General features: G+C 46.6%; 7 protein-coding genes across 7 annotated transcripts; 6 read left to right on the forward strand and 1 right to left on the reverse strand.

The window, feature by feature from the left end:
* Positions 1–681: 681 nt before the first annotated feature.
* ATNIH1004_003506 (uncharacterized protein) lies at positions 682–2,403 on the forward strand (the record flags this gene model as incomplete). The annotated part of the gene is made up of 7 exons (XM_033568183.1): positions 682–869; positions 932–1,350; positions 1,398–1,538; positions 1,587–1,801; positions 1,850–2,047; positions 2,122–2,265; positions 2,320–2,403. 7 exons carry the CDS (start codon positions 682–684, stop codon positions 2,401–2,403), a joined length of 1,389 nt encoding a protein of 462 aa, XP_033430178.1.
* A 636-nt stretch (positions 2,404–3,039) lies between these two features.
* Positions 3,040–4,604, reverse strand: ATNIH1004_003507 (uncharacterized protein; the record flags this gene model as incomplete). The annotated part of the gene is made up of 5 exons (XM_033568184.1): positions 3,040–3,370; positions 3,652–3,731; positions 3,797–4,182; positions 4,241–4,274; positions 4,374–4,604. The coding sequence occupies 5 exons, from the start codon at positions 4,602–4,604 to the stop codon at positions 3,040–3,042; spliced, it is 1,062 nt and encodes a 353-aa protein (XP_033430179.1).
* Positions 4,605–6,235: 1,631 nt separating this feature from the next.
* ATNIH1004_003508 (H-type lectin domain-containing protein) lies at positions 6,236–7,243 on the forward strand (the record flags this gene model as incomplete). Its single annotated transcript, XM_033568185.1, has 1 exon — positions 6,236–7,243. One exon carries the CDS (start codon positions 6,236–6,238, stop codon positions 7,241–7,243), a length of 1,008 nt encoding a protein of 335 aa, XP_033430180.1.
* A 1,763-nt stretch (positions 7,244–9,006) lies between these two features.
* ATNIH1004_003509 (FAD-binding oxidoreductase) lies at positions 9,007–10,728 on the forward strand (the record flags this gene model as incomplete). The annotated part of the gene is made up of 1 exon (XM_033568186.1): positions 9,007–10,728. The coding sequence occupies one exon, from the start codon at positions 9,007–9,009 to the stop codon at positions 10,726–10,728; it is 1,722 nt and encodes a 573-aa protein (XP_033430181.1).
* A 1,136-nt stretch (positions 10,729–11,864) lies between these two features.
* Positions 11,865–12,214, forward strand: ATNIH1004_003510 (uncharacterized protein; the record flags this gene model as incomplete). Its single annotated transcript, XM_033568187.1, has 2 exons — positions 11,865–12,119; positions 12,212–12,214. The coding sequence occupies 2 exons, from the start codon at positions 11,865–11,867 to the stop codon at positions 12,212–12,214; spliced, it is 258 nt and encodes an 85-aa protein (XP_033430182.1).
* Positions 12,215–15,044: 2,830 nt separating this feature from the next.
* ATNIH1004_003511 (FAD-dependent oxidoreductase) lies at positions 15,045–16,565 on the forward strand (the record flags this gene model as incomplete). The annotated part of the gene is made up of 2 exons (XM_033568188.1): positions 15,045–15,351; positions 15,403–16,565. 2 exons carry the CDS (start codon positions 15,045–15,047, stop codon positions 16,563–16,565), a joined length of 1,470 nt encoding a protein of 489 aa, XP_033430183.1.
* Positions 16,566–20,425: 3,860 nt separating this feature from the next.
* On the forward strand, positions 20,426–20,794 carry ATNIH1004_003512 (uncharacterized protein; the record flags this gene model as incomplete). The annotated part of the gene is made up of 2 exons (XM_033568189.1): positions 20,426–20,437; positions 20,489–20,794. The coding sequence occupies 2 exons, from the start codon at positions 20,426–20,428 to the stop codon at positions 20,792–20,794; spliced, it is 318 nt and encodes a 105-aa protein (XP_033430184.1).
* Positions 20,795–21,629: the final 835 nt, after the last annotated feature.

Genomic DNA, 21,629 nt, shown 5'->3' on the forward strand with positions numbered 1-21,629 from the left:
AATCCACAACACAGTGTGTAACAAGAACCTGGGGTCGCGGGATCTGGGGTAGAGTTTGTCAGTATCGTTATAATTCTGGCTTTCGGCTCTAACGTAATTAATGGCCAACCAGGGGATAGTGATTGGAATAACTTAAGTTTGCAACTAGCTAAGTTCAGTATGTCAGTCACAAACATACTCTATCTTAGAATGTTACAAACGCAATCCTATCACTATCTCCTATCTACCTCGAGTGTCATACTGAATCCATAGATACGACATTCCCCACCCTCTATCTGGACGGCATCTAGTTTCACTCCCACCATCCCCAGTCTTCTCCTGGTGGTTGTTGGGACTCCACTCGCCTCCATCCGCTCCGTGGCTATCTTACGTCGCTGGCTGCGATTTGCAAAACCCCATTCGCTTTGGAGCAGCCCCCTCCTCTCCTCGCAATTAACTCTGTGGCAGCTGTTTTGTTCATATCCCCCTTCCCCCCTCCTCTCTCTCTTTGATTTTCTATTCCCCCAGTGTAATATTTCGCATTCTCCAGCGTAGGCCATTCAAAAAACTTGGTTTCCTTGCCTTTCCCTATATTCTTATTCTTTATGTGTTTATTATCCTCCTTCTTAATTCGCTGTATTCTTACCTCTCGCAAAACTGCCGCGGGAAAACAGAAATAGAAAACGCACATACTATATCACTATGAATCCTCAAATCGTGGATATAACTCCTCCCACGACCAACCTTGAGACTGGCCAGGAAGAGAAGCCAGGAACCAACCATGCCTCCATTGGTATTGATGAACAGAAGGGTGAAACAACAGCCTATCGCCAAGATGTCTTTGGCGATGAAGAATTTGCAGAGGTCAAGTACAAGGTCTTGAAGTGGTGGTATGGACTCATACATTCATTCTATTGACTCTACCAGTTGACTAATTGAATTATTCTCACAGGCAATGTGGTCTACTGATGGTCGCCGAAACCATCTCGCTGGGTATTCTCTCCTTACCAGCGGCCGTGGCAGGCTTGGGCCTCATCCCTGCAACTGTGATTCTTATTTCTTTGGGTCTTTTGGCCTCGTACACCGGTTATGTGATTGGACAGTTCAAATGGAAATATCCCTACATTTCCAGCATGGCCGATGCAGGCGAAGTACTCATGGGTCGATTTGGTCGGGAGGTGCTTTTCGTTGGTCAGATGCTGTTTCTGGTCTTTCTTATGGCCAGCCATCTATTGACTTTTACGGTGGCCATGAACACTCTTACCTCACATGCCACCTGCTCCATTGTGTTTGGGATCGTTGGACTCATTATCTCCCTTCTCATTTCCCTGCCACGGACCCTGGAAAAGATGTCGTGGCTTTCGTTGGCTTGTGAGTCTTTACCGTCGGAATTCATGCGCAGACTAATTATATCTCAGCCTTCATTAGTATCTTCAGTGCGGTTCTTATTACAATGATTGCTATCGCTATTCAAAACACCGGAAGCGTTGTCAAAGCTACAGCTGAGACAAATCTAGTCACTGGTTTCACCTCAGCCCTAAACATTGCCTTGTCATATGGTAAGTCCAAACACAGAGATGGAGGCGGTACCTTCTAACAGGTCCTAGCAAGCCATAATACGTTTTTTAACATGATCGCCGAGTTGAAGGAGCCAAAAGACTTCCCCAAAGCACTCACCCTACTCCAGTGTATCGACATCTCTCTTTACCTTATTGCTGCCGTTGTCATCTACCGTTACGCTGGTGATGATGTTGCTTCCCCAGCACTTGGCTCAGCTAGTCCTTTGATGTCCAAGGTCGCCTACGGTATTGCGCTGCCAACTGTACGCTTGCCTCTCACAAAACAAAAGCTTAAAAACTAACCGATTCAGATCATTATTGCCGGTGTTATTAACGGCCACATTGCTTGTAAATCCATCTACACCCGCATATTCGCCGGTACCAATCACATGCACAAGCGAGACTTTATTGCCATTGGATCTTGGATTGGTATTGCCCTAGGTCTCTGGGTTATCGCCTGGATCATATCCGCAGCTATTCCGGTATTTAGCAGCCTTCTCAGTTTGATGGTGCGTTGCCCTAGTCTACCTACGACGAATATTCGGGAGTAAAGAAATATTATTTGCTAATTCTTAAATAACAGACAGCATTATTTGCGAGTTGGTTCAGCTTTGGCCTTCCCGGTGCATTCTGGCTGTACCTTAACAAGGGACAGTGGTTTTCTTCGCCCAAGAAGATTCTCCTTACAATTGTCAACACAATTTGTATTTGCATCGGTATCATCATGGTAAGTTCTATCTGTTCATCTAGCGCTTTAAATGCTAATTTCAGCAAACCTCAGTGTGGTCTTGGTCTCTACTCCTCCGGCAAGGCCATTCACGATGACCCCCGTAGTGCAAGTTTTTCATGCGCGAATACCGTATGAGTTTTGACAACTTTTTTTCTTTTTTCATTTAATTTTTAACTGGGTATTGTAGGATACAGTTTATTGGATTTCAACAACAAGGGCACATTGACAGCGAGGGGATTTTTAGAAATCGTTATGACCACCGTGAATATGACCTTTGTTGTATATAGAGAACCTTTGCTGCTTGTAGAGTGAGTCCGATAGAAATTAGTTGTATAGAAGTAAATACTCTATGCTAGATGTTTGAAATTGCAGTATATATTTGGCACAGGCCATTTGTATAGCATATGCTCAACTAGGATATAAAACGTCTGGGCGTATATCTTCGGGTACAACAGGTTAAGGCTGGTGAAAATAGCCACTTGTTTTATGTGTGGTGATCAGATTGGATCTGCCTTAGCCTTATGAAACTAAGGGATAGGTTAAGGGTTGCTTGTGAATTCATGATAAATTAGAGGAACCAGATACAGAAGACTATGAGGATGTAATCTAGAAAGCATAGATTTCGTTTCACTCCATTATGTATGTAATCTATCAACCTCTGGGGATTTTGCTCGTCTTTCGACTGGAGAATTGCTCTATAGGGCACAGGATAATGGACTCAGCAACAGAAAGACACAAAAAAGAAAAATAAATGTACATAACAAGTCAAATTCACGATTGGGTTGGCATTATCACACTGGCTTTGGTACTGGATGCATCCTCGCTATGCCACAAACTCGTCACCATTTTCTGTTGAGTATAGAACTGCAGACCCGGCTTTCCATAAAAAGTGTTCGCACCACCACCAGCCATACTCTTCTTGTTCCCGGTAAACGAAAACATTGGCAGGGGCACAGGGATAGGAACGTTGATTCCTTGTTGACCTGCTTCGATGTCCTTCTGGAACTTCGAGGCAATGGGTCCGGAGGTTGTGAAGACGGCAGCGCCGTTGCCGTATTCATTTGCGTTGATAAGATTGATGGCATCGTCGAGAGTTGGAACGCTGAGACACACGAGTACGGGCCCGAATATTTCTTCTTAGTGACATTTCATGTCGGGGGTGACGTCGGTGACAATTGTTGGTCCGACCTATTGGGGCAGTAAGAGCGCGTGAGTCAGTTATCCAGATATAGCATCACATAATATGATTTTATCTTTAAAGCAGGTGGCATTGAGGGTGACTCACGAAATTGCCATTCGGGTATTTCTCAGGCTTACAGCCCCTTCCATCAAGCAGAATAGTAACACCCTCTTCCTCAGCACTTGTGATCAGGTCCTCGATACGCTTCTTGCTCTCGAGTAATAACAGGCCCCAAATCTGAACCATCCTCAAACCCACCGTTGACGTTCAACTTGATCGCTCGCTCCGCGATTTCAGGAATCCATTTCCTGGTCTCACCGACGGTGACGAGTGTACTCAAAGCCATACAGCGCTGACCAGCTGCACCAAAAGCGGCGTGATTGCATTCAAAGCGTGATTCTTGTTGCAGTCAGGAAGTAGCGCAGCGTGGTTCTTAGCACTAAGGTTGGCTTGAACACGCTTGCCGTTTGCTGAGCCGCAGGTATAGATATATTCACCAGCCCGGTTACTTCCAACACTAATAGCTTTGATAGCAGGTTCATCGATGATATAGTCGACGGCCCTGGTCGTACCGTGGACGATATTGATGACACCTGGTGGGAAGGCTGCTTCTTTCGCCAATTCAGCGAGGATCATGGCTGCACCGGGGTCACGTTCGGAGGGCTTCATAATGGGGCAGTTACCGGTCACGGTAGCAATGGGAAGGCACCATAGGGGAATCATCGCAGGAAAGCCTAGGCAAATTGGTTAGTGTTGAGTTCTGTGGTTTGATTCCCTTCGGGATCAACTTACTGAATGAACAAATGGCCAGCGGTTCTCGTAGCTTCTAGTCTCCATGTCTTTAGCAACTTCTAGGACTTCACCGGTAATCTGGTTGTAATCCCGCAGGCTGTTTCAGCAACCTGTAGACCACGCAGCACATTACCTCTGGCATCAGCAATGTCTTGCCCTGTTCGAGGGTAATAGCTGCAGCCAAGCGATCCCAGTTTGCACGAATGAGATTCACAAACTTGAAGAGGATCTGTTGCCTAGCCATGATACTAGTTGCCCGCCATGCAGGAAAAGCCTTTTCGGCGGATTCCACAAGAACGTAGCTCCTCATCTGTGCTTTGTGGAACTCTCGTGACAAGGTTATTTGTTGCTGGATCATGGACATCGATCCATTGAGTTGCCTTTGAAGGAACGAATTCGTTGTTTATGAAATTTACTGTGTCAATGGGATTCGCGATAGAGTTGTGAGTTGTATGGTAATCGGTTGCTGATGTCGCGTCTAATGAAGTTGCCGGGGCGAGGTGTTTCGCAATTGCGTGGAATCTACGTGAGGGGATATGAGGTGCAACTTTCTGACCAAGGGCAGACATGATGAAAGAGGGAATAAATATTGATACTGGCCTCTATGCTGCCGCTATTCTGACCGGGGAAATACAAGCGCGGTGAGAAGCAGCTCGTAGGGGGCGGGCAAGAAGCTGAAGGAAAGCAAGCCATGGAACGAACTGTTCAACAAATAAGAAAAGCCGACAACTGGTAGGAATTGAAAAGCTTCAAAGCCCAACCGGAAGCTGGAAAGATGCTTCTTAGAGGTTTTAAAGATAAATATAACATATCGGACTCTTGGTTATCCCATCGCCGAGCGATAGCATCTATCAGCCACTTACCAGTCGGACTGCCTTTCCGGATCAGTGACGCCGGAAGGGACTACTTAAAGCAGCCACAAGACCACCCTTCGGATATGTAGGTTGCACGGGATGCAATAGACGATGGCAACAAGGTTCATTTCTGGCACAGAACGTATATGTGAATGTCAATTTTCTCTTTTATGGTCGTTGCAAAGCCTTAAAAATGGGAGAAAAGAAAACCGATGCTGCGTTACATATTATCGTCACACACCGCAGAATGGCAACTCTCACCCCTGCATTCAAGTGGGTCAGGTGAGTACATGCCAGAGCATAGTAAGGTTTAGAACAGGACTAGAGCATGCAGAATGGTAAGTAAATTTAAAGAGAGTTTGGATACGGCTAAGAGATCAAGATTTTCTGAGGCAGTCACGGGGTGCCGTGAAGCATAAAAGAGCAAGTGCTTCCGTCGCTCTTCCTGGAGAAGTGGCCCCTCTTGCGTTTGAAATGCCTATGCTTGATTTACTTCCCGATAGGGCCATTAACCGAACCACTCCAGGCTAGCCCCACGGGGTTGGTTGATGTTCAACCGATACACAAATGCTTGGCTTGAGTACCTTTTGTTTGTAACCTATCCCGCTGGCGTAAGAACGTCTGTAAATACGTCTGTGGGTTAAAGACAACTTCAGCCTAATGAAGTGTTTGGACGAGGTTACCGCCTAATGATGGAACAAAACCTATTTCCGGGCTTTAAGAGGATTCGAGTCCCCAGCACAGGAGTTGATTAATAGGTCTAACAGGCGTGCGGGGAAGAGAAGAACAAAGCGAGAGCGTTTTACTTGTATCAGGCAACCGCAGAATGCTGTCTTGGGTAGGATTGGGCATTGCTACGTAGGTCTCTACTCTGCAATAATCCGAACTGGGTATTACTTGGGTCGAATTATTGTACAGGGAAAAAGAGGGATCCGCCGGGACAACTTATAACCTATGCATTGTGCCTTGAACGGATCGTGCAGGAGTTGAGCAGCTCTTTGTCTACGACACAACCAGTCATCGAACAGATTTAACAAACCGCCAGAGTATTATAGCCGGTGAGTACATAAAGACATTTTCCAACATATCTAAACTAATATACCTTGATTATTACAGTTCCAGGGGCCTTCCTTCACCAGCTATGTCGGTTTCGTATCAAGCCAGGCAGCAGATCCCTTCGGAGCATTATACATTGATACGTCAAGGCAAATACCGGTTGGAGATCGACAATCACCCCAATCTAAAGCCTGTTAACAAAGAAGGCCGCTTGGATGTCGGTAGTTTCAGTGGTAATGCATTCATCCTGGCTCAGATCGGGGATATGGGCCGAAAGATTGGCCTCCTCAACGACTGCCTCAGGTTTGAACGCGAGGGAGAGGCGAAACCCCCGATTTACGGGCATCGGCTCGTAGTAAACGCTCCAGTCTCGATGGCCAACCGCAAAAATGCAGTTAGTAATCGCCCCGGCGACTTTCATGATAATGAAGACGATGACGACGACGACGACGACGATGATGACGACGCTACTGATAACAACAGTGCCAATGACAACAAGCCCAACGGCAGTAATCCCAATTCCAACCCCAACAGCCAACCCCTGCTGTCTAATGGCCATTTGGAAGGCCGAGTTGAAGGATTGGAGAGGCAACTTCGGCAACTCTCAACCCTAGCCCCTGATAATGGTTTGGCGCGTCGAGTCCAAGGACTGGAGGGACAGCTTCAGCGACTCTCAGTCCCGGCACCTGATGTTGGTTTAGCGCACCGCGTCCAAGAATTAGAGGGTCAGCTCCAGCGACTCTCAATCCCGGTCCCTGACAATGGTTTGCTGCGTCGAGTCGAAGAATTAGAGCGTCAAATTAGGGGTGCAGCGCGATCGGATAGCCTCCCACTTGTGGATGGTGGGTCTTACACCACCCCGTATTTACCTGGACAAAGAAGGGAGTATCGGATCAACTTTGCGATGAGATTCCAACGGCCTCCATCTGTGATAACGAGCATCTCTATGGCAGATGTAGATAGAGGCGCCAACCTTCGGTTGAGGGTCCAGGCGCAGAATGTGGATACGAACGGGTTTACGCTTTTTGTTGAAGCTTGGCATGATACTAGGCTCTACCAATGTACTGTATCCTGGGTCGCTCTTAGTAGATGATTTCAATTCAGGATCATCGTTGCTTGGACAGCAGGCAGAATTTGAGGAACTTTGCTCTCCTGGTCAAGAAGACTGGTTTTCGTAAATTATTTTCTACCCACTGAAGCAAATCTTGGGCGATACTTATCGAAAACTACTCAAACGATACAGCTTCTAACTCAAGTGCATACTAACTAGAGTCTGTACACCATAGGTATGAAATAGGGAATGAATCGGAATATTTTGAAAATAGCTTTTGATGACGCTGCTTTGCCAATATCACCCAGAAAAATGCCTATTGTTTGTTCTGGGGCGGGGGGTTTGACACTACTTCCAGACCACAAGATACGTTATGTAACAATTCAAGTTCTGCCAGGAATTATAGCAAAGAGGCGAGATACCCTATAGATAGGCGTTGGTATTACAAGAATCCATTGAGGGCTTGGGCTTTTCAATGGAGATCCACAGACTACTACCTAAAGAGCCTAATTCACTCTCATTCCCTACCTGAGAGCTGTTTTCTCGGTTGCCTTGCTCGACGACAAAAAGGTTCTTTGGCGAGATGACGAGGCCCCAATCAACTATCTCGCTCATGGGAGGACGACGTCATCCATCTGAAGGGCCGTATGTCAATATGTTCCCCTTGGCTGTTTGGAACTTATAGCCACACATATAGTCTATCATTTGGTCGAACAGTTGTCGCGGGGGATTGTATGGAGGAAAATGGGGTCGAAGGGATCATGCGCGGCCATAAAACATACTATCTACGGTTATACATGGTCCCAAGCTGGTTATACGAACCCCCCCGTCAGTTCATGATTCGGGCCATGATTGGCACGCTCGGAAGTGAGACAATTGGATATAACAACCAGACGAGGCTCAATTCGATTGTCAGTCATCAGTCACAACAGGAGGAAGGCTGGAAGGTGGCATGTCCTCAAGCATCTGAACAAACAAAGCATATCGACGGAATGTGTTAGGCGCCTGTGCATAATTCCAGCCCTTGATCGGCAACAAACATGCAGGCCATATCCGAATACTTTGGTCGGGACGTTCTGGAACGTGGTGGATTCGCCAGTGTGGGGTCTGCCAACCACCGTACAGAAATATCTGCCTAGCGCAACCTTGCCATCCAATAAAGATATCACTGTTCTCTTAATCAGGGTCTAGGATACTTCTGAGTTGTCACGAACGTATGATTGGGAACAGTTTCGGCTCAAGGGTAGTGACTACCCAACAGCGTAGTGCCTGCCCAACTCTCTTGATGGCTGTGGTATAGGCTCGACGGCATTATTATGCACTGACGAATGTTCTAGAAAATAATTTCAGCAACTCTGCATGGCAAGGCTCCGAGTCAATGCGGCGTACAAGGCCATCAGTTTGGCATGCTCAATCTACTGGCTCAACCTACTGACTCAATTACGCACAGTTCAATGTCAATCCCCCGCAATGAGCGGAATGGGCCGGCTCCAAGTACATAATAGCTACCACTGGTGACTGCTTGAGGGCTGCGAGGCGAGGTATTACTTGAATTGTCGCCGTACATGATGAATCCCAGCCCGGGTAAGCGCTTCGGAAATACATTGAAGATTTCACTAGATTTGGGCCTACAGTTCGACCAGTATAAGAACCCAGAAGTAGTATCATATCGATCCGCTTGTGTCTGCTCTTGTGTAACTCACTTAGTATCTGTCACATAGTATATGCTTCCCGTTGCACACAACTCATTACCTACCTGCCCTTAATCAATGCCCGCCTAAGTTAAAAATAAACTGTATCAAAAAATGTCGACCCTTACCGCAATTACCCGCGAGAAGATCCCATACTCCAATACGGATATTCAGCAGGTCATCAAAATATTCAGGGAAAAGAAAATCCCCATCTACGAACGGGGAGAGGATGACTATGAACGTCATATCGCGACCGCCAACACCCTCTACCGGTTTTCAACCCCCCCATGTGTGGTTCAGCCCAAGTGTGCCTGCGATGTTCGAGAAGTCATCCGGGCCGCAAGACCAAGAAAAATCCCAATCACAGTCAAGAACGGGGGCCACTCCTACTCGGGCGCCTCCACGACGAATATCGGGATCTTGATGGAACTCGGCCTAATGAACGAAGTGGCCCTCGACGTGGACTCCAGGAGCGCTACGGTCAAGGGTGGCGCACTCTGGTTTCATGTGTACAAGGAACTGGTCAGCAAACATCTCGATGGCTGGGTTATCAATGGAGGGCGCTGTCCCACCGTCGGTGTGAGTGGCTTCATGTTGGCGGGCGGCCTCTCCCCGTTTACGAGGAGCTTCGGTATGGGCTGCGACACTGTCACGCAGTTTACTGTTGTAACGGCGGAGGGGAATGAGGTGACCGTGTCAGAGCGGGACGATCCCAACTCAAATGAGGGAAGACTCTTTTGGGCCCTCCGCGGCGCTGGAAATGGGAACTTCGGCGTCGTCGTCGAGATGAAGTTTGCCCTGCAACAGCTGATGACCCCGTTTGTCGTCGCGGGGCGATATACCTGGTTTCCGGGGCGTGACGACACCGACCTGTTCCTCCCCACGATGAATAGCTTCTATACCTGGAACTGGCCGAGGGAAATGACCATCGACAGCACCTGGATTTGCGATCTTTCCAACAACAGGAGTGACCTGGCGGTTCGGTTTACAGTCTCCTACAATGGTCCCCGGCAACAGTTCAACCAGGCTATCGACAGTTGGACTCCACAGGATGCCACGCCTCAACAGGGCCGGCTGAAGGAGCAGCTAAAACAGCGATCATTACAGGAGCCGTCGTCACGCTATCTACACGAGTCGCTTGCAGCGCAGTGGATCGAGGAGACTAGAAAGGCCTTTCCGACCAACAGAGCTTACCGGATTTATACTTCCTTCGTGTTCGAGAACACCCCGGAGAAAATCGAGCCAGTCACCCGCATTATTAGAGAGTGGATGCAGATATTCAAGAGCCGGTTCGCAGGCGAGTCCGGTCAGATGGATGTCGTCTGGATTCACGCTGGAGGGGCAGCAAACGACAGGCGGCGTGAAGACATGGCTTTCCGCTGGCGCAGGTCCACCTACTACACATACGTCATGATTGAATGGGAAGAGAAGTGGCTCGAGCAGCCCATGCGAAAGTTTCTGGGCGAGTTCAAGCCCAACTTAAGCCCATACGGTATGGTCAGATGGGCCACCATCATGAATTTCCCCGACGACACACTCCAGCCAGACGCTCATGAACAGGCATATTACGGGAAGAATCGCAGCCGGTTACGCGAGATCAAGCAGATTTGGGATCCAACCAACTATTTCAATTGGTCGCAGGGTATTCGTTTGCCGGCCGAGACAAGGCGGAGAGGCTCAACCGATCAGGATAACAGCAGTCTCAAGCAAGAGCAGGTTCTGATCGCAGAGGAGGCGCTGACCGATGTCATGGCCCTACAGCAGTGGATGTCCTTCAGCCCTCCTTCCCCAACTGATCCTTATGGCAGTGGAGTTTTGCCGTCCTTGGTTTACTGATCAATGGGACTTTCTGTCTTTTGCTTCCTTGAAGCGGAATGGTACCCTCCTATAGCTTGACAATCTTGTAGCTCAATGCATTTTTTTGTATTTTTGACTTTAACCTACAGATTAGTCACTGGTTGATTGGACGAGAGCGTCCACGATACTCGTTTGAATGTAGCCTGCCCGGGGGGGTTAGCAGACGGCAACAGCTCTACATCGGCCTTAACTTCTGATTCCCGTCAGATGGGCCGTGTCTAGCTATTCTGACCTGCTATCGGCATGCATTGGAGTCAGCGCCGTGTTACTATCCCCGATATGTTCGTTGGTAAATCAAACTAGATTCCACGTTGAACGTTAACTAGTTAGTGGCCAAGTTGGTGTCGAGACCACCTTTTATGGTATAATGCACAAAGTTGCACGGTCGCTAAAGAAAGGCGCCAGATTTGGGAATTCACAGAATATAACTTGGAAAAAAGTCCCTTCACTACCTATTAAGAATAACACGAACTAGTCAGAATCAATGGGCAAGCCTAAAATCCAACTGTTTGCTACCTACCTGTTTTGCGGGTATTGTTTGAATATTCTTGACGCTCCTACGCATTCGAATAGCACAGAATAAGCCGGAGGCCCTGTGGATAGTCTGGTAAGAGCTGGCGGCGAGGTATAACTTATAAGCCAAAAACAGGCTGTAATTAAATTTGGGATTGAAATAATATAATATAAGTCTAGCTCTTAACTAGGCTTAGCCTGGGTTCACCGTGAAGAAAGACTGGTGACCACTTTTCTTGGCACTTTCCAAATATTTTTTTCTTCTTTGTGCTAACCTAATAGATGCAAAGGGATTCTCCAATTCGGCCGTCTCCGGGAAAAATTTGGGTTCGTCCCGACTGAAAACAGCTAAGAATGTAGCTGCACCCCTTGCTTGCGGCCTTCCGCAGCACACCCAATCAATGTGTTGTGGGTACATCATCAGGTACAGGTTGGTTGCAGGGATGCCAATTTAGAGTAATCTCTCTCAGACAGCATGCCATGCCCTTATATTTAAGGCATATTCCCAACAAGCCTAGGCATTATTTCACCAATTCTCAAGCTTTACAGCTCACAGCTTTCTTCAATCCATTCCTCCACTACTTATAAATCAGAGGCCCACCATGAAGTTTACTACCGCCCTCGCTCTATTCCCCCTCGCCGCCTCTGCGTGGGAGGTTACTACTGGTTACTGGAAGAGCTCTGAGACCGATGTTTGCGCAAAGGCTCTCTTGCCGAAGGGCTTCTATGTCACTATTAATGAGCTGCTTCCCGGTCAGAAAGTTTTCTTCTTTTCGGATGATGAATGCGAGGACCTGGAGTTCTCTGTTCACGAGGTGGGTGCCGTGAAGCTCGACAACAGGGTTAAGAGTTTCACAGTACTGGACTTTGAGCAAAAGCAAGACCTGAAATAAGAGAATGTAGGAACGGTGCATATTGTGCTATTGAGCATAGCTGATGGATTATACAGTGACAGAAGATCGAAGTGTATGGCATAAGAAGGTGGTACTGCTATTGTTGGTCTCTTTTTGCGCATGTATGACAACGTTTATAATCATTAGTATTATTTATTATGTCATTACCAGGATTGAAATTCTCCGGATATTTATACATAGGTTTGAGACACTGTTTTTAACCTAAGAAGTCTATAGTAAGAGTCATCCAACAGGAGCATCAGTAATATCCACCAGCCATGTAAGGCAAATCTTGCATTAAGTCGCTTGACGAACACTGCGAATACCAATATAGTATGTCGATATGAAACACCGTTAGTGCTAGCCACGGCTTTCTGCCATGCACAAATCGTTGACCTGCTTTTGAAGAACAATGCAATTCCAAGATCAAAGGTGCTGCCTGCACCAAGTTATGTTATTGAGGAGAGGAGTGAATATGGAACTCTTAATCATTCTGTTACATCCAGTGCACTAGGAAAGAGGAGAGGCATATGATTGACTTTCACTCGATAATGAGTATCTTCCAGGTGAGTTTCCTTGTGACCTATATGATGTGGAGTCCATTGTCACTGAGACAGGAACATAATGCTCCGAAATTTTGCGATAGTGACCAGGCTTCTTGAAAATTTGGCAAATGCATTCTTAAGTGGCCTGGAACAGACTTATATTAATACTCTTCCCGGCGCAACGACATTAAGCGGCTGCCAGCTCCTATACTTCTGAGAAGGGACTGTCGCTTTAATGTACAGCCCTATGGAATGATGAACCTGAAACTGTCCGAATCTTGCTCATGAAGGAAATGGCTTAGATATATCATATTTATTAAGCATTTATTTAATTTGGCTCATAAGTTCCTCTAGACCCTCAATGTAGACAACTACCAGACACCGAATGCTGCGAAAGTATCTTCGTGTGCTAACTTGGAACAAAAAGTGCGCTTCATGAGAATTTTAGTGTACATAACAGCTGTTCTACTTATCCTCAGGGTCTTGATTTTATTTCAAACATAGCCCTGAAAGAGGAATTGATGGAAGCTCATTAGCTGTGCCGGGACTGGCAATGATAATTCAAAGCAAAAGTTGTCCATAGAGAAGTAGGCGTAGCCTTCACGCGATGTGCGACATTTAGTTTCCAAGCAAAATCAAGCTATATATCGTAAGAGCAGCAGCCAATTCTAGCCAGTTAACCCTACTTCTAACAGAATACTCATCTTATAAAGCACAGAGGCACATGGCTCGGGCCTTGGAATGCAATGGAAGAGATAAATATTCAACTCTTTATCTAGTACAGAGGTACGTTCAAAATATTTTTTTGCTCTAGTAATTTTAGCGTTGTAAGCGTGTGTAAGCTTCCACCACAGTAAAATATATGGCAACAGGCTCCAAACCAACATTTCTATAAAATAGATACAAAATTGAAGCTATTTATATCACCTCTGGTAGATTATGGCGCTTGGAAAGTTTTCCCCTTAACTCGATGACCCTCCCACTCTCGTGTATTAGTTCCTGTACGGCCTTTTTTATATTTATTTTCTCCTTCTAACCTAATTACTTTCTTTATATAACAAATTAGGCATTTAATCCAACGCTGGATTTACACCTGAGGCAGATTATCCCATGCCTTATACCAGTGTTCCTTATTAGTCTTCTTGTCTCGAGAGGCACCTTTTAAAGTTGTACGCCGCTTTAGCCATGGCCAGGCAGGTTCAATTGCATTTAGGCCTGGAGAGTTGCCTGGTCTATATAGTTAGTAAGTACTTCTTAAGTAGCTGTAGAGTAGTTACCTGGCCATTGGACCAGTTTAAACCCATGAGTATTGTACACAAGGTGTTAAAAATACTGGCGATAAGCTGGTGCTCCATTCTCCACAATTATAGTATCAGGATGCTTAATCATGCAATTCTAGGCGAAAAAAAGGCAGCTTTGATAGAAGAATCTCCTAATATCTATGCCAATCTATCCCACCATTAGACTCCCGAACAAGAAGGCCTGTTTTTTTTTTTTTTTTTGTGCTTCCTTTTAGCTAACAGCCGGGAGTACGGCCGTTTCGAAGTTTTATTTTATGCATGGTAGTTTCAAGCTCCCATTCTTCCTTATAAAGGGGTTCTAGTAGTATTAACCTCCTTTTTAGATTTCCGCTTCTCTTGAGCAGTTTCTGGCGTCCAATATATAAAGGACCCTTTTTATTATAAAAAAAACGTCCCTATACTATACAATCAGACTTCCCCTTCCAACGACGCCATATACAAGACTGTTTATGAGACTTCTCTGTTTTTCTCCAGATTCGTACTGCTCCTCTTCGTTGGCTAAGAGATACTGAGCTTTTATCAGTAAAAATAAGGTTTCTAGTGTTATGTTCGATTGTTTTTTTAAAAAATAGGCAAAATTCAAGGCATAGTTTATTCTGTGCAGCATTACAACTAGTTATAATGTTAGAGTTGTATAGCTAACCAAATACGGTCAGCATCAAAATGTGCTGGAAATAGATTCACCTCATTGTGGCTTCGGAAATTACGAATATGCAGGGTGGGATACCCAGCATTAACGCTAAGATTTAAACTTTCCTCAACCTGCTATAAAAAGCAAGTGGAGGCTAGGGACTACTTACTGGTAGATCATTCTGAGTCAAGCATCCCGAAAATCAAGGAGCACCTATGCTCAGGTTCAGCCGAGACCTTGGTCCGCCCCACCTGGGTCCTCAAGTCTTCAAAATCAAGGGGGAGTTGAGAAACCCCTAGCTAAGGTTGAACATCATTGAAAAGCCCGACAATTCCCAATGCAATTCAAGTTGTCCTCATCCATGGCCTCACCGTGGTCACAAACTGTATATATATGAAAACAGTGAGCCATTATGGTATACGCTTTCTTCCTTTCTCTTCTAGCATTGTTCACAACCACTGCCGCCCTTGCTGATAAGGCCACTCTTCGCAACTGCCTGACTGCTGCCGTTGATCACGATGCCACCCTCGTGGCGCTAGACGGAGACCTTCTCTACGAACTACACGCCGTGAAGCCGTACAATCTCAACTTCCCTGTCACTCCTGCTGCAGTGACATTCCCGAAGACATCGCAGCAAGTCGCAGGGGTTGTCCGCTGCGCGAGTACCCATGGATACAAGGTGCAGGCGAAGTCAGGCGGCCACAGCTATGCCAACTATGGTATGCACCACCTTCCCTGATGAACAAACCCAGGCGTAAGCTAATGAACAGGCCTGGGCGGCACGGACGGCGCCATCGTCGCCGACCTCCGCAACATGAAACAGTTCGCCTTCGACGACACGACCAAGCAGGCCACCGTCGGCGGAGGCATGCTAAGCGGCGAACTCGACTCCCACCTCCATGCCGCTGGGAACCGCGCCATCACACACGGCACTTCCCCTCAAATCGGAATCGGCGGACATGCCACCATCGGCGGACTGGGCCCAACAGCTCGTCAGTGGGGGATGGAACTCGACCACGTGCTCGAGGCGGAAGTTGTGTTGGCCAACGGGACCATCGTGCACGTGTCATCCACGCAATACCAGGATGTTCTGTTCGCGATCAAAGGCGCAGGTGCGAGCTTCGGCGTGGTAACAGAGTTCATACTACGGACGGAAGAAGCACCGGGGCAAGCAGTCGTGTACACTTATACACTCAATCTCGGGGATGCGAAGTCCCGCGCTGCTGTCTTCAAGCAATGGCAATCGCTTATCACAGACCCGCAGCTCAGTCGAAAGTTCGCCAGTGTGTGCACGATAACGGGGCCCGCGATGGTCATCTCGGGCACTTACTTCGGCAGCGAGGCCGAGTTCAACACCTTGGGCCTGGCCGGGCGGCTTCCTGGCGTTACGAACTCAAGCACCGTTGTCTTCACGGACTGGTTGGGGCTACTTGCGCATTGGACGGAGCAGTCGCTTCTAGATTTGACAGGCGGGATTCCGGCATCGTTCTACTCCCGCTGTCTGTCATTCACGGAGAAGACACCCATCACCGAAGAAGGCATCGATCGATTATTCGAGTTCCTGGCTACCAAGCCGTCCGGGGCACTGATCTGGCTCCTGTACTTCGATCTTGAGGGGGGTGCCATCAACGATGTGCCGATGGATGCGACTGGGTACGCGCACCGCGATGTGCTCTTCTGGATGCAGTCGTATGCGGTTAGTTTGGGGCCTGTGTCCACCACGACGTACGAGTTTCTGGATGGGCTCAATGAAGTTGTAAGGGATGGGACGCCGGGGATCGGTATCGGTGTGTATCCGGGGTACGTTGATCCGAGACTGAAGAACCCGCGCGAGTCATACTGGAGCAGTAATCTGGAGAGGTTAAGTAAGATTAAGAATCACGTGGATCCGGAGGATGTGTTTCACAACCCGCAGGGAGTGCTGCCACAGTGAGGGTTGTCAGTATTTGGAATAGTGCCTTGGTGCTCTTTTAGTCTTTATTAATAGGTGTAACCCACTCCTGTAAGTATGTATAGATTGCTGGAGCAAATTAATTAGGCCCATATGGGTTAGTAGCAACAATGACACGCTCCATCCCCTTATTGCATATTTCCTCTCTTCCGCTAGATTGGGACCCCATTTGTCACCTTCCGGGGCCTACTCCTAGCTCTATGCAACTATGCTTCAAGGCAGACGCTGGACTCGGGGAAACATCGTCTTGCTGTTAGGTCGTAAACTAGATCCTTAGTGTGTCCAGTGCTCAACCAACACGGCTGTCAGTTGGCACGCATGCCAGGCAACGAAAGAACGTTGTACTCAACTTTGCCTCTCGTGTACCTGGCCAAATACAGTTGTAACTCCACAGTCGCGCCCCGAGAAGAGCAATCTTTCAGCAAAACACCAACCATCCATTCCAAATAATGCCCTGTCGATTACTGGTCCAGGAACAGTGGTTCACAGTTGCGGGTCGGCTCCGATTTGAACAACACATTCAAGTACGTAAGCTTCATGTGGATATTCACCCGTTACCTTCGATCGACCAAAGGGAATGTAGTCGCACACTAATTGTGTCTTGCGACAATAATATCCTCGGCTTCCTTCAGTGGATGTACTTGCTTAACGATCCACTCTCTCTTCTCGACGTCCAAAAACTGCGGATGCGGTCTCCGACACCGGGAGTTTTCTTCCGGGTATCCCAAATATTTCGCGACAACCCACTTCGTCCCATTGATACCCCCCTTAACAAATTCGTATTCGACGACTGCAAGCCGACGTTGCAAATCCTCCGCCTCTGCTCTTTTCCCAGAGTTATAAAGGTCGAAGATCTCCATACATGTCTAATTCATACATTAGACCATCAAGCTAACGTTTACTACAAAGCCTCACCTTTGGGTATAGATTAGCCAGACTGGTGATACATCCAACGCCGCCGGCACTTAAACACGGAACTAACCAATCACTCTGGCCCGCTAACGTGACAAATGCAGGATCCGCTGTATCCAACCCCGGGCCAAACTTGGCCGCTGTCCTGGTCACCGATGAAATCGTTCCACATGTCAATTTAGCTGCTACAATATTCGGATGTTCACCCAGAATTTCTAACATCTTCCAGTTCACATTCAACCCATTCACCATTCCCGGATAGTTATATATCACCACCGGGATCGGCGACGCGTCCGCGACCTCCTGGAAGAAAGCCACAACGGTCGCGCTGTCCAGCGCGAAATGGAAAAAAGGAGCTAACACCAGCACAAAGTTGGCTCCCGCATCCGCAGCAACCCTTGTATCCTGGATGATTGACCGTGTGCATCCACCATACGTCCCGCATGTGATTGGGAGATCTGCACGTCCTAGTCGTTTGGCAATAGAGCGTGTAAGACGGAGGAGTTTCGTCTTCTCTTCCGTACTGAGAGTCGCTGCTTCCCCATTCGCTCCGGCAATGACAATCCCATGCAGACCACTGCGAATTAGGAATTCGAGATGGCGTTCTTGCAAGTCCCAGTCCAGCGTTTGACTGTTGTCAGATTTGAACCATGTGTAGCTGGGGACGTGGACGCCTGATGGGTATGGCAGTTTAGATGACATTGTTGAATAAGAATATCGGAGGCGATCATCACGACGGTGGGCAGGATGTGCGGAGGGATGCGATGATTTGAAATGGTTATGATTGGGATTCCGTACTCTCAACTCCCAGTAGGTTTTCCTACGGGAAAAGGAGATTACCGCTTCAAAAGGGCAATTTATTCGTTGAGTTATGTCACGGCGACGGCGTTGTCTCTCAACTGGTGGCTCATTCTGGGATCCGGATCGAGATCGATCACATACAACGGTGATATAGTGGACATCGTCGGATCCAGGACGTTTTTTCGAGCGGCGTTTTACCACTGCAAAACCATTATCTCGGGCGAATCGCTGCAGGAATTGAAAGGCTTCAATTGAGGAGTCAAATTGGCATAAGGGTGGAGGAGGTGGAGGATACACGTCGGGAGGAGGATCGATCTTATCAGCTTCACTCAGCACGTTAGAATTATTCTCCAGCTCACCAGTACTGCTGCGAAGCGGAAGACTCATAATTTTTCGATATACGTCGCCCACATTGGCATGTTTAGCCGTGGAGGAGTTGGTTGAATGGAAGAGTTGTTGGTTGAATCTCTCAGAAACGGTGTTTGGACGGTAATTAGAATATACTTCCTCTTTAGGAATAGTACAATCAGGTGACTATCTCATTCCTAAAGGGGTTAAATGGCGTCATTTTAGGCCAGCTTGGGTGTCTATTGAATTGGATTCGTTAAGTATGGTGCTTCCAGTGTATTACGGGGTGATTTTTTAATAATAATTTCCAGTATAATAAAACAACTGAGAACATTTATTCATATGTCATGTTATCCATGCATAGCCCTTATACTCTGTGACTAAGGTGGAGTAAATGGTTTGGAGCGTACGAGATACTTGCTTAATCAGGTATTCACAGCCGGCTATTTACCACTTTTAGAGATGAGCTCTTCAATTATGTTTTTCTATTCTATATGAACAATTGCATATATCCACTTGTTAATAGCAATAGTATATAGTATGCATGACTTGTTAATAATATCTATCAGATTCCGAACGTTACCAGATATCCATCAGGTACGATGCCGCACACATCCTTGAATGAAAACAGCTTTTATACTAAGGTGCAGCTGAAAATGATATACTCAACGACAGAAAACCTGAAAGATAGTTTGTTATAGAACGTGAATCTAAGAAATTGATTTCACTCCAACACAACTTAGATATTTGTTCCAGCACCACATCATATCTTAGGCGTATCATCTCAATTTCATCATGTTGGGGAGTGGATCCTGTGTATCTTGTTCACTTCTATTTACAGCGACGGACATCACCTCATCCATATTGAATGGTGCTGTGCCATGAGTTATCACGCTCTGTAGAAATCATGGGAACATAAAGTAGAAAGAGTGTCGCGGTTGAACCCAGTATGGTGCTCAGACTAAGGCCTTCGCTACTATATAGGGCGTTAGATGCGACTGGTCTTCGACCAGTCGTCTTCATATGGTCAAGTGTTTTTATATCTAGTAGCGCAGAGAACCAAACCATCACGAAGAGTCAGGAAAAAGCCTATAAAATGGCAAAAAAATTGAAAGCTCGGCATGCTGCCGAAATTGGACTCGGATACGATTATTCTCTATCGACCTAACAGTGGATCAAAGCCAAAGTTCTCTAGCAAATCGGGAACCGCGTAAGAGACGTAGATTTGGCTGAGATATCTGATAGTGGGTGCAGGAAGGGACAGTTCTCGCGGAGACTTAAAACGAAGACCTTTCTTCAGCCTTTCTACATCAAACTCATGTGTATGAGTAATAGCAATGTTGTCGCTGACTTGGGCTTTTCTCGGCACTGCTCAGTCTAATGGGTACACACAGTGATGTTACTCTTCCCAGGCACGTCTCAAGTTAATAGTGGAATAATGATGGTCCTTGATCCAGGACAGTTGGAGCCTTGTAAGGTCCTTCATCTGTGTCTTGAAGTATCTCAACAAATGACCCGCACATGTGATATATTTGCATGATGAGGTCATGTGTATAACTAGGAAACTACTTAATAGAGTAGCTTAAGGCTCTTTTATATCCCTTTTCAGGGCATGTGACCACTGGTTATCACGTCAGCATTTTCTCTCTGCATTAGCTCGAGTATTAGCTTCCCCTCACCACATCTCTCAGAGAAGTCTTCACCTCCTTTCAACTACACTCTCTCTATTATACAATATAATCAAGAGTTTCATTATATCGCACAAACAGATCACTTAAATCATGTCTTGCATAGTAAGAGTATTTCTGACAGCTTGCATCCGCACGATACTGACACTACTATAGAAAGACGAGGAGGCATCGAAGGCCATCCCATCCCTGAAACACTCGCCATCGCTCAAAGGCTTCAACCACCTTGCTACCGACGGAGTGTACCGCAGTTTTAGCTCGAGTGGCGAGGTAGTAGATTATAAGCAATTAAGCCCAGCGGAAATTACAATGATGCTGGAGTTCCATGAAAAATATATGGACTTAGAGATTTTTCAGAAGACTAAGAAGAAATTTGACGGTGTGGATGGCAGAAATGTGACCGATTTGGCGCAACTGCTTCATCCAGGACCAGAAATTCGTCCTGTGAGATTTAGAGAGTGAGGACAACACAATTTTGTTGACTTCTATCTGCCTGTCTAGAAATATATGAGGATAGATCGGAATGTCCTTGATTGGTTATTGGGTGCATTGAGGACAATGTAGGCCTGCTGGCATGATAGTAAAAAGAAAAAAGCATCTCTTGTAGAATCCAGGGCCTCATAAATCATTTGGATACTCTCCGAGCGAAGTTTTAGAAGCCCCATTGTTTATAATCTGATGCCCCATATTCAACTTGTTCCGTTGTTGTTACAATGTTGATGAATTAATTAAGAAAGTCAAATGAGTCATACGTAGAAACCAGGGCTAGCCAGTTCTGGATGCTTTCTTTTAGTCCTTCAACCACTACGAGAATCAGAGTTGGGAATAAGGTTGTCACCGAACATGCAGTTAAATATCCAAGGGATTTTTTTCCCGCTTCCTCTGGGCCTATTTATATGAGCAAGAGAAAGTGTTGCTAATATATAAATTCAGAAGCCATGTCTTAGACGACTCGACAAAAACACACTCTGCGTTGGAGATCATAACCTTAAATAGAAGCTTGGTGTTTGGTCTGCGACCAAACATAGTGCCTTTTTGTGCCATGGACGTAATGGTAGAAACCAAGCACTAGTGATTGTTACAATATATGTGGTACTGGCCAAAAAAGAAAACCAGCAAAGGGGTCATGCCCGATCAGTCCGCAACTAGGGACTCCACTGGAATGTAACCTAGCGATAGTTTATTACAGGTAAGCTCTGGTGTTAGAGGGCCTCATGCCAAGCCAAACAGTGTGATATTGTAGTGACCAGCAGTAAGATGAATATTGCCACCAAGGAAACGTGACCACTGATGATGC

The sequence above is a fragment of the Aspergillus tanneri genome (genome assembly GCF_003426965.1).
Source record: "Aspergillus tanneri strain NIH1004 chromosome Unknown AapTan_1_pilon_pilon_pilon, whole genome shotgun sequence".
NCBI classification, from domain to species: Eukaryota; Fungi; Ascomycota; class Eurotiomycetes; order Eurotiales; family Aspergillaceae; genus Aspergillus; species Aspergillus tanneri.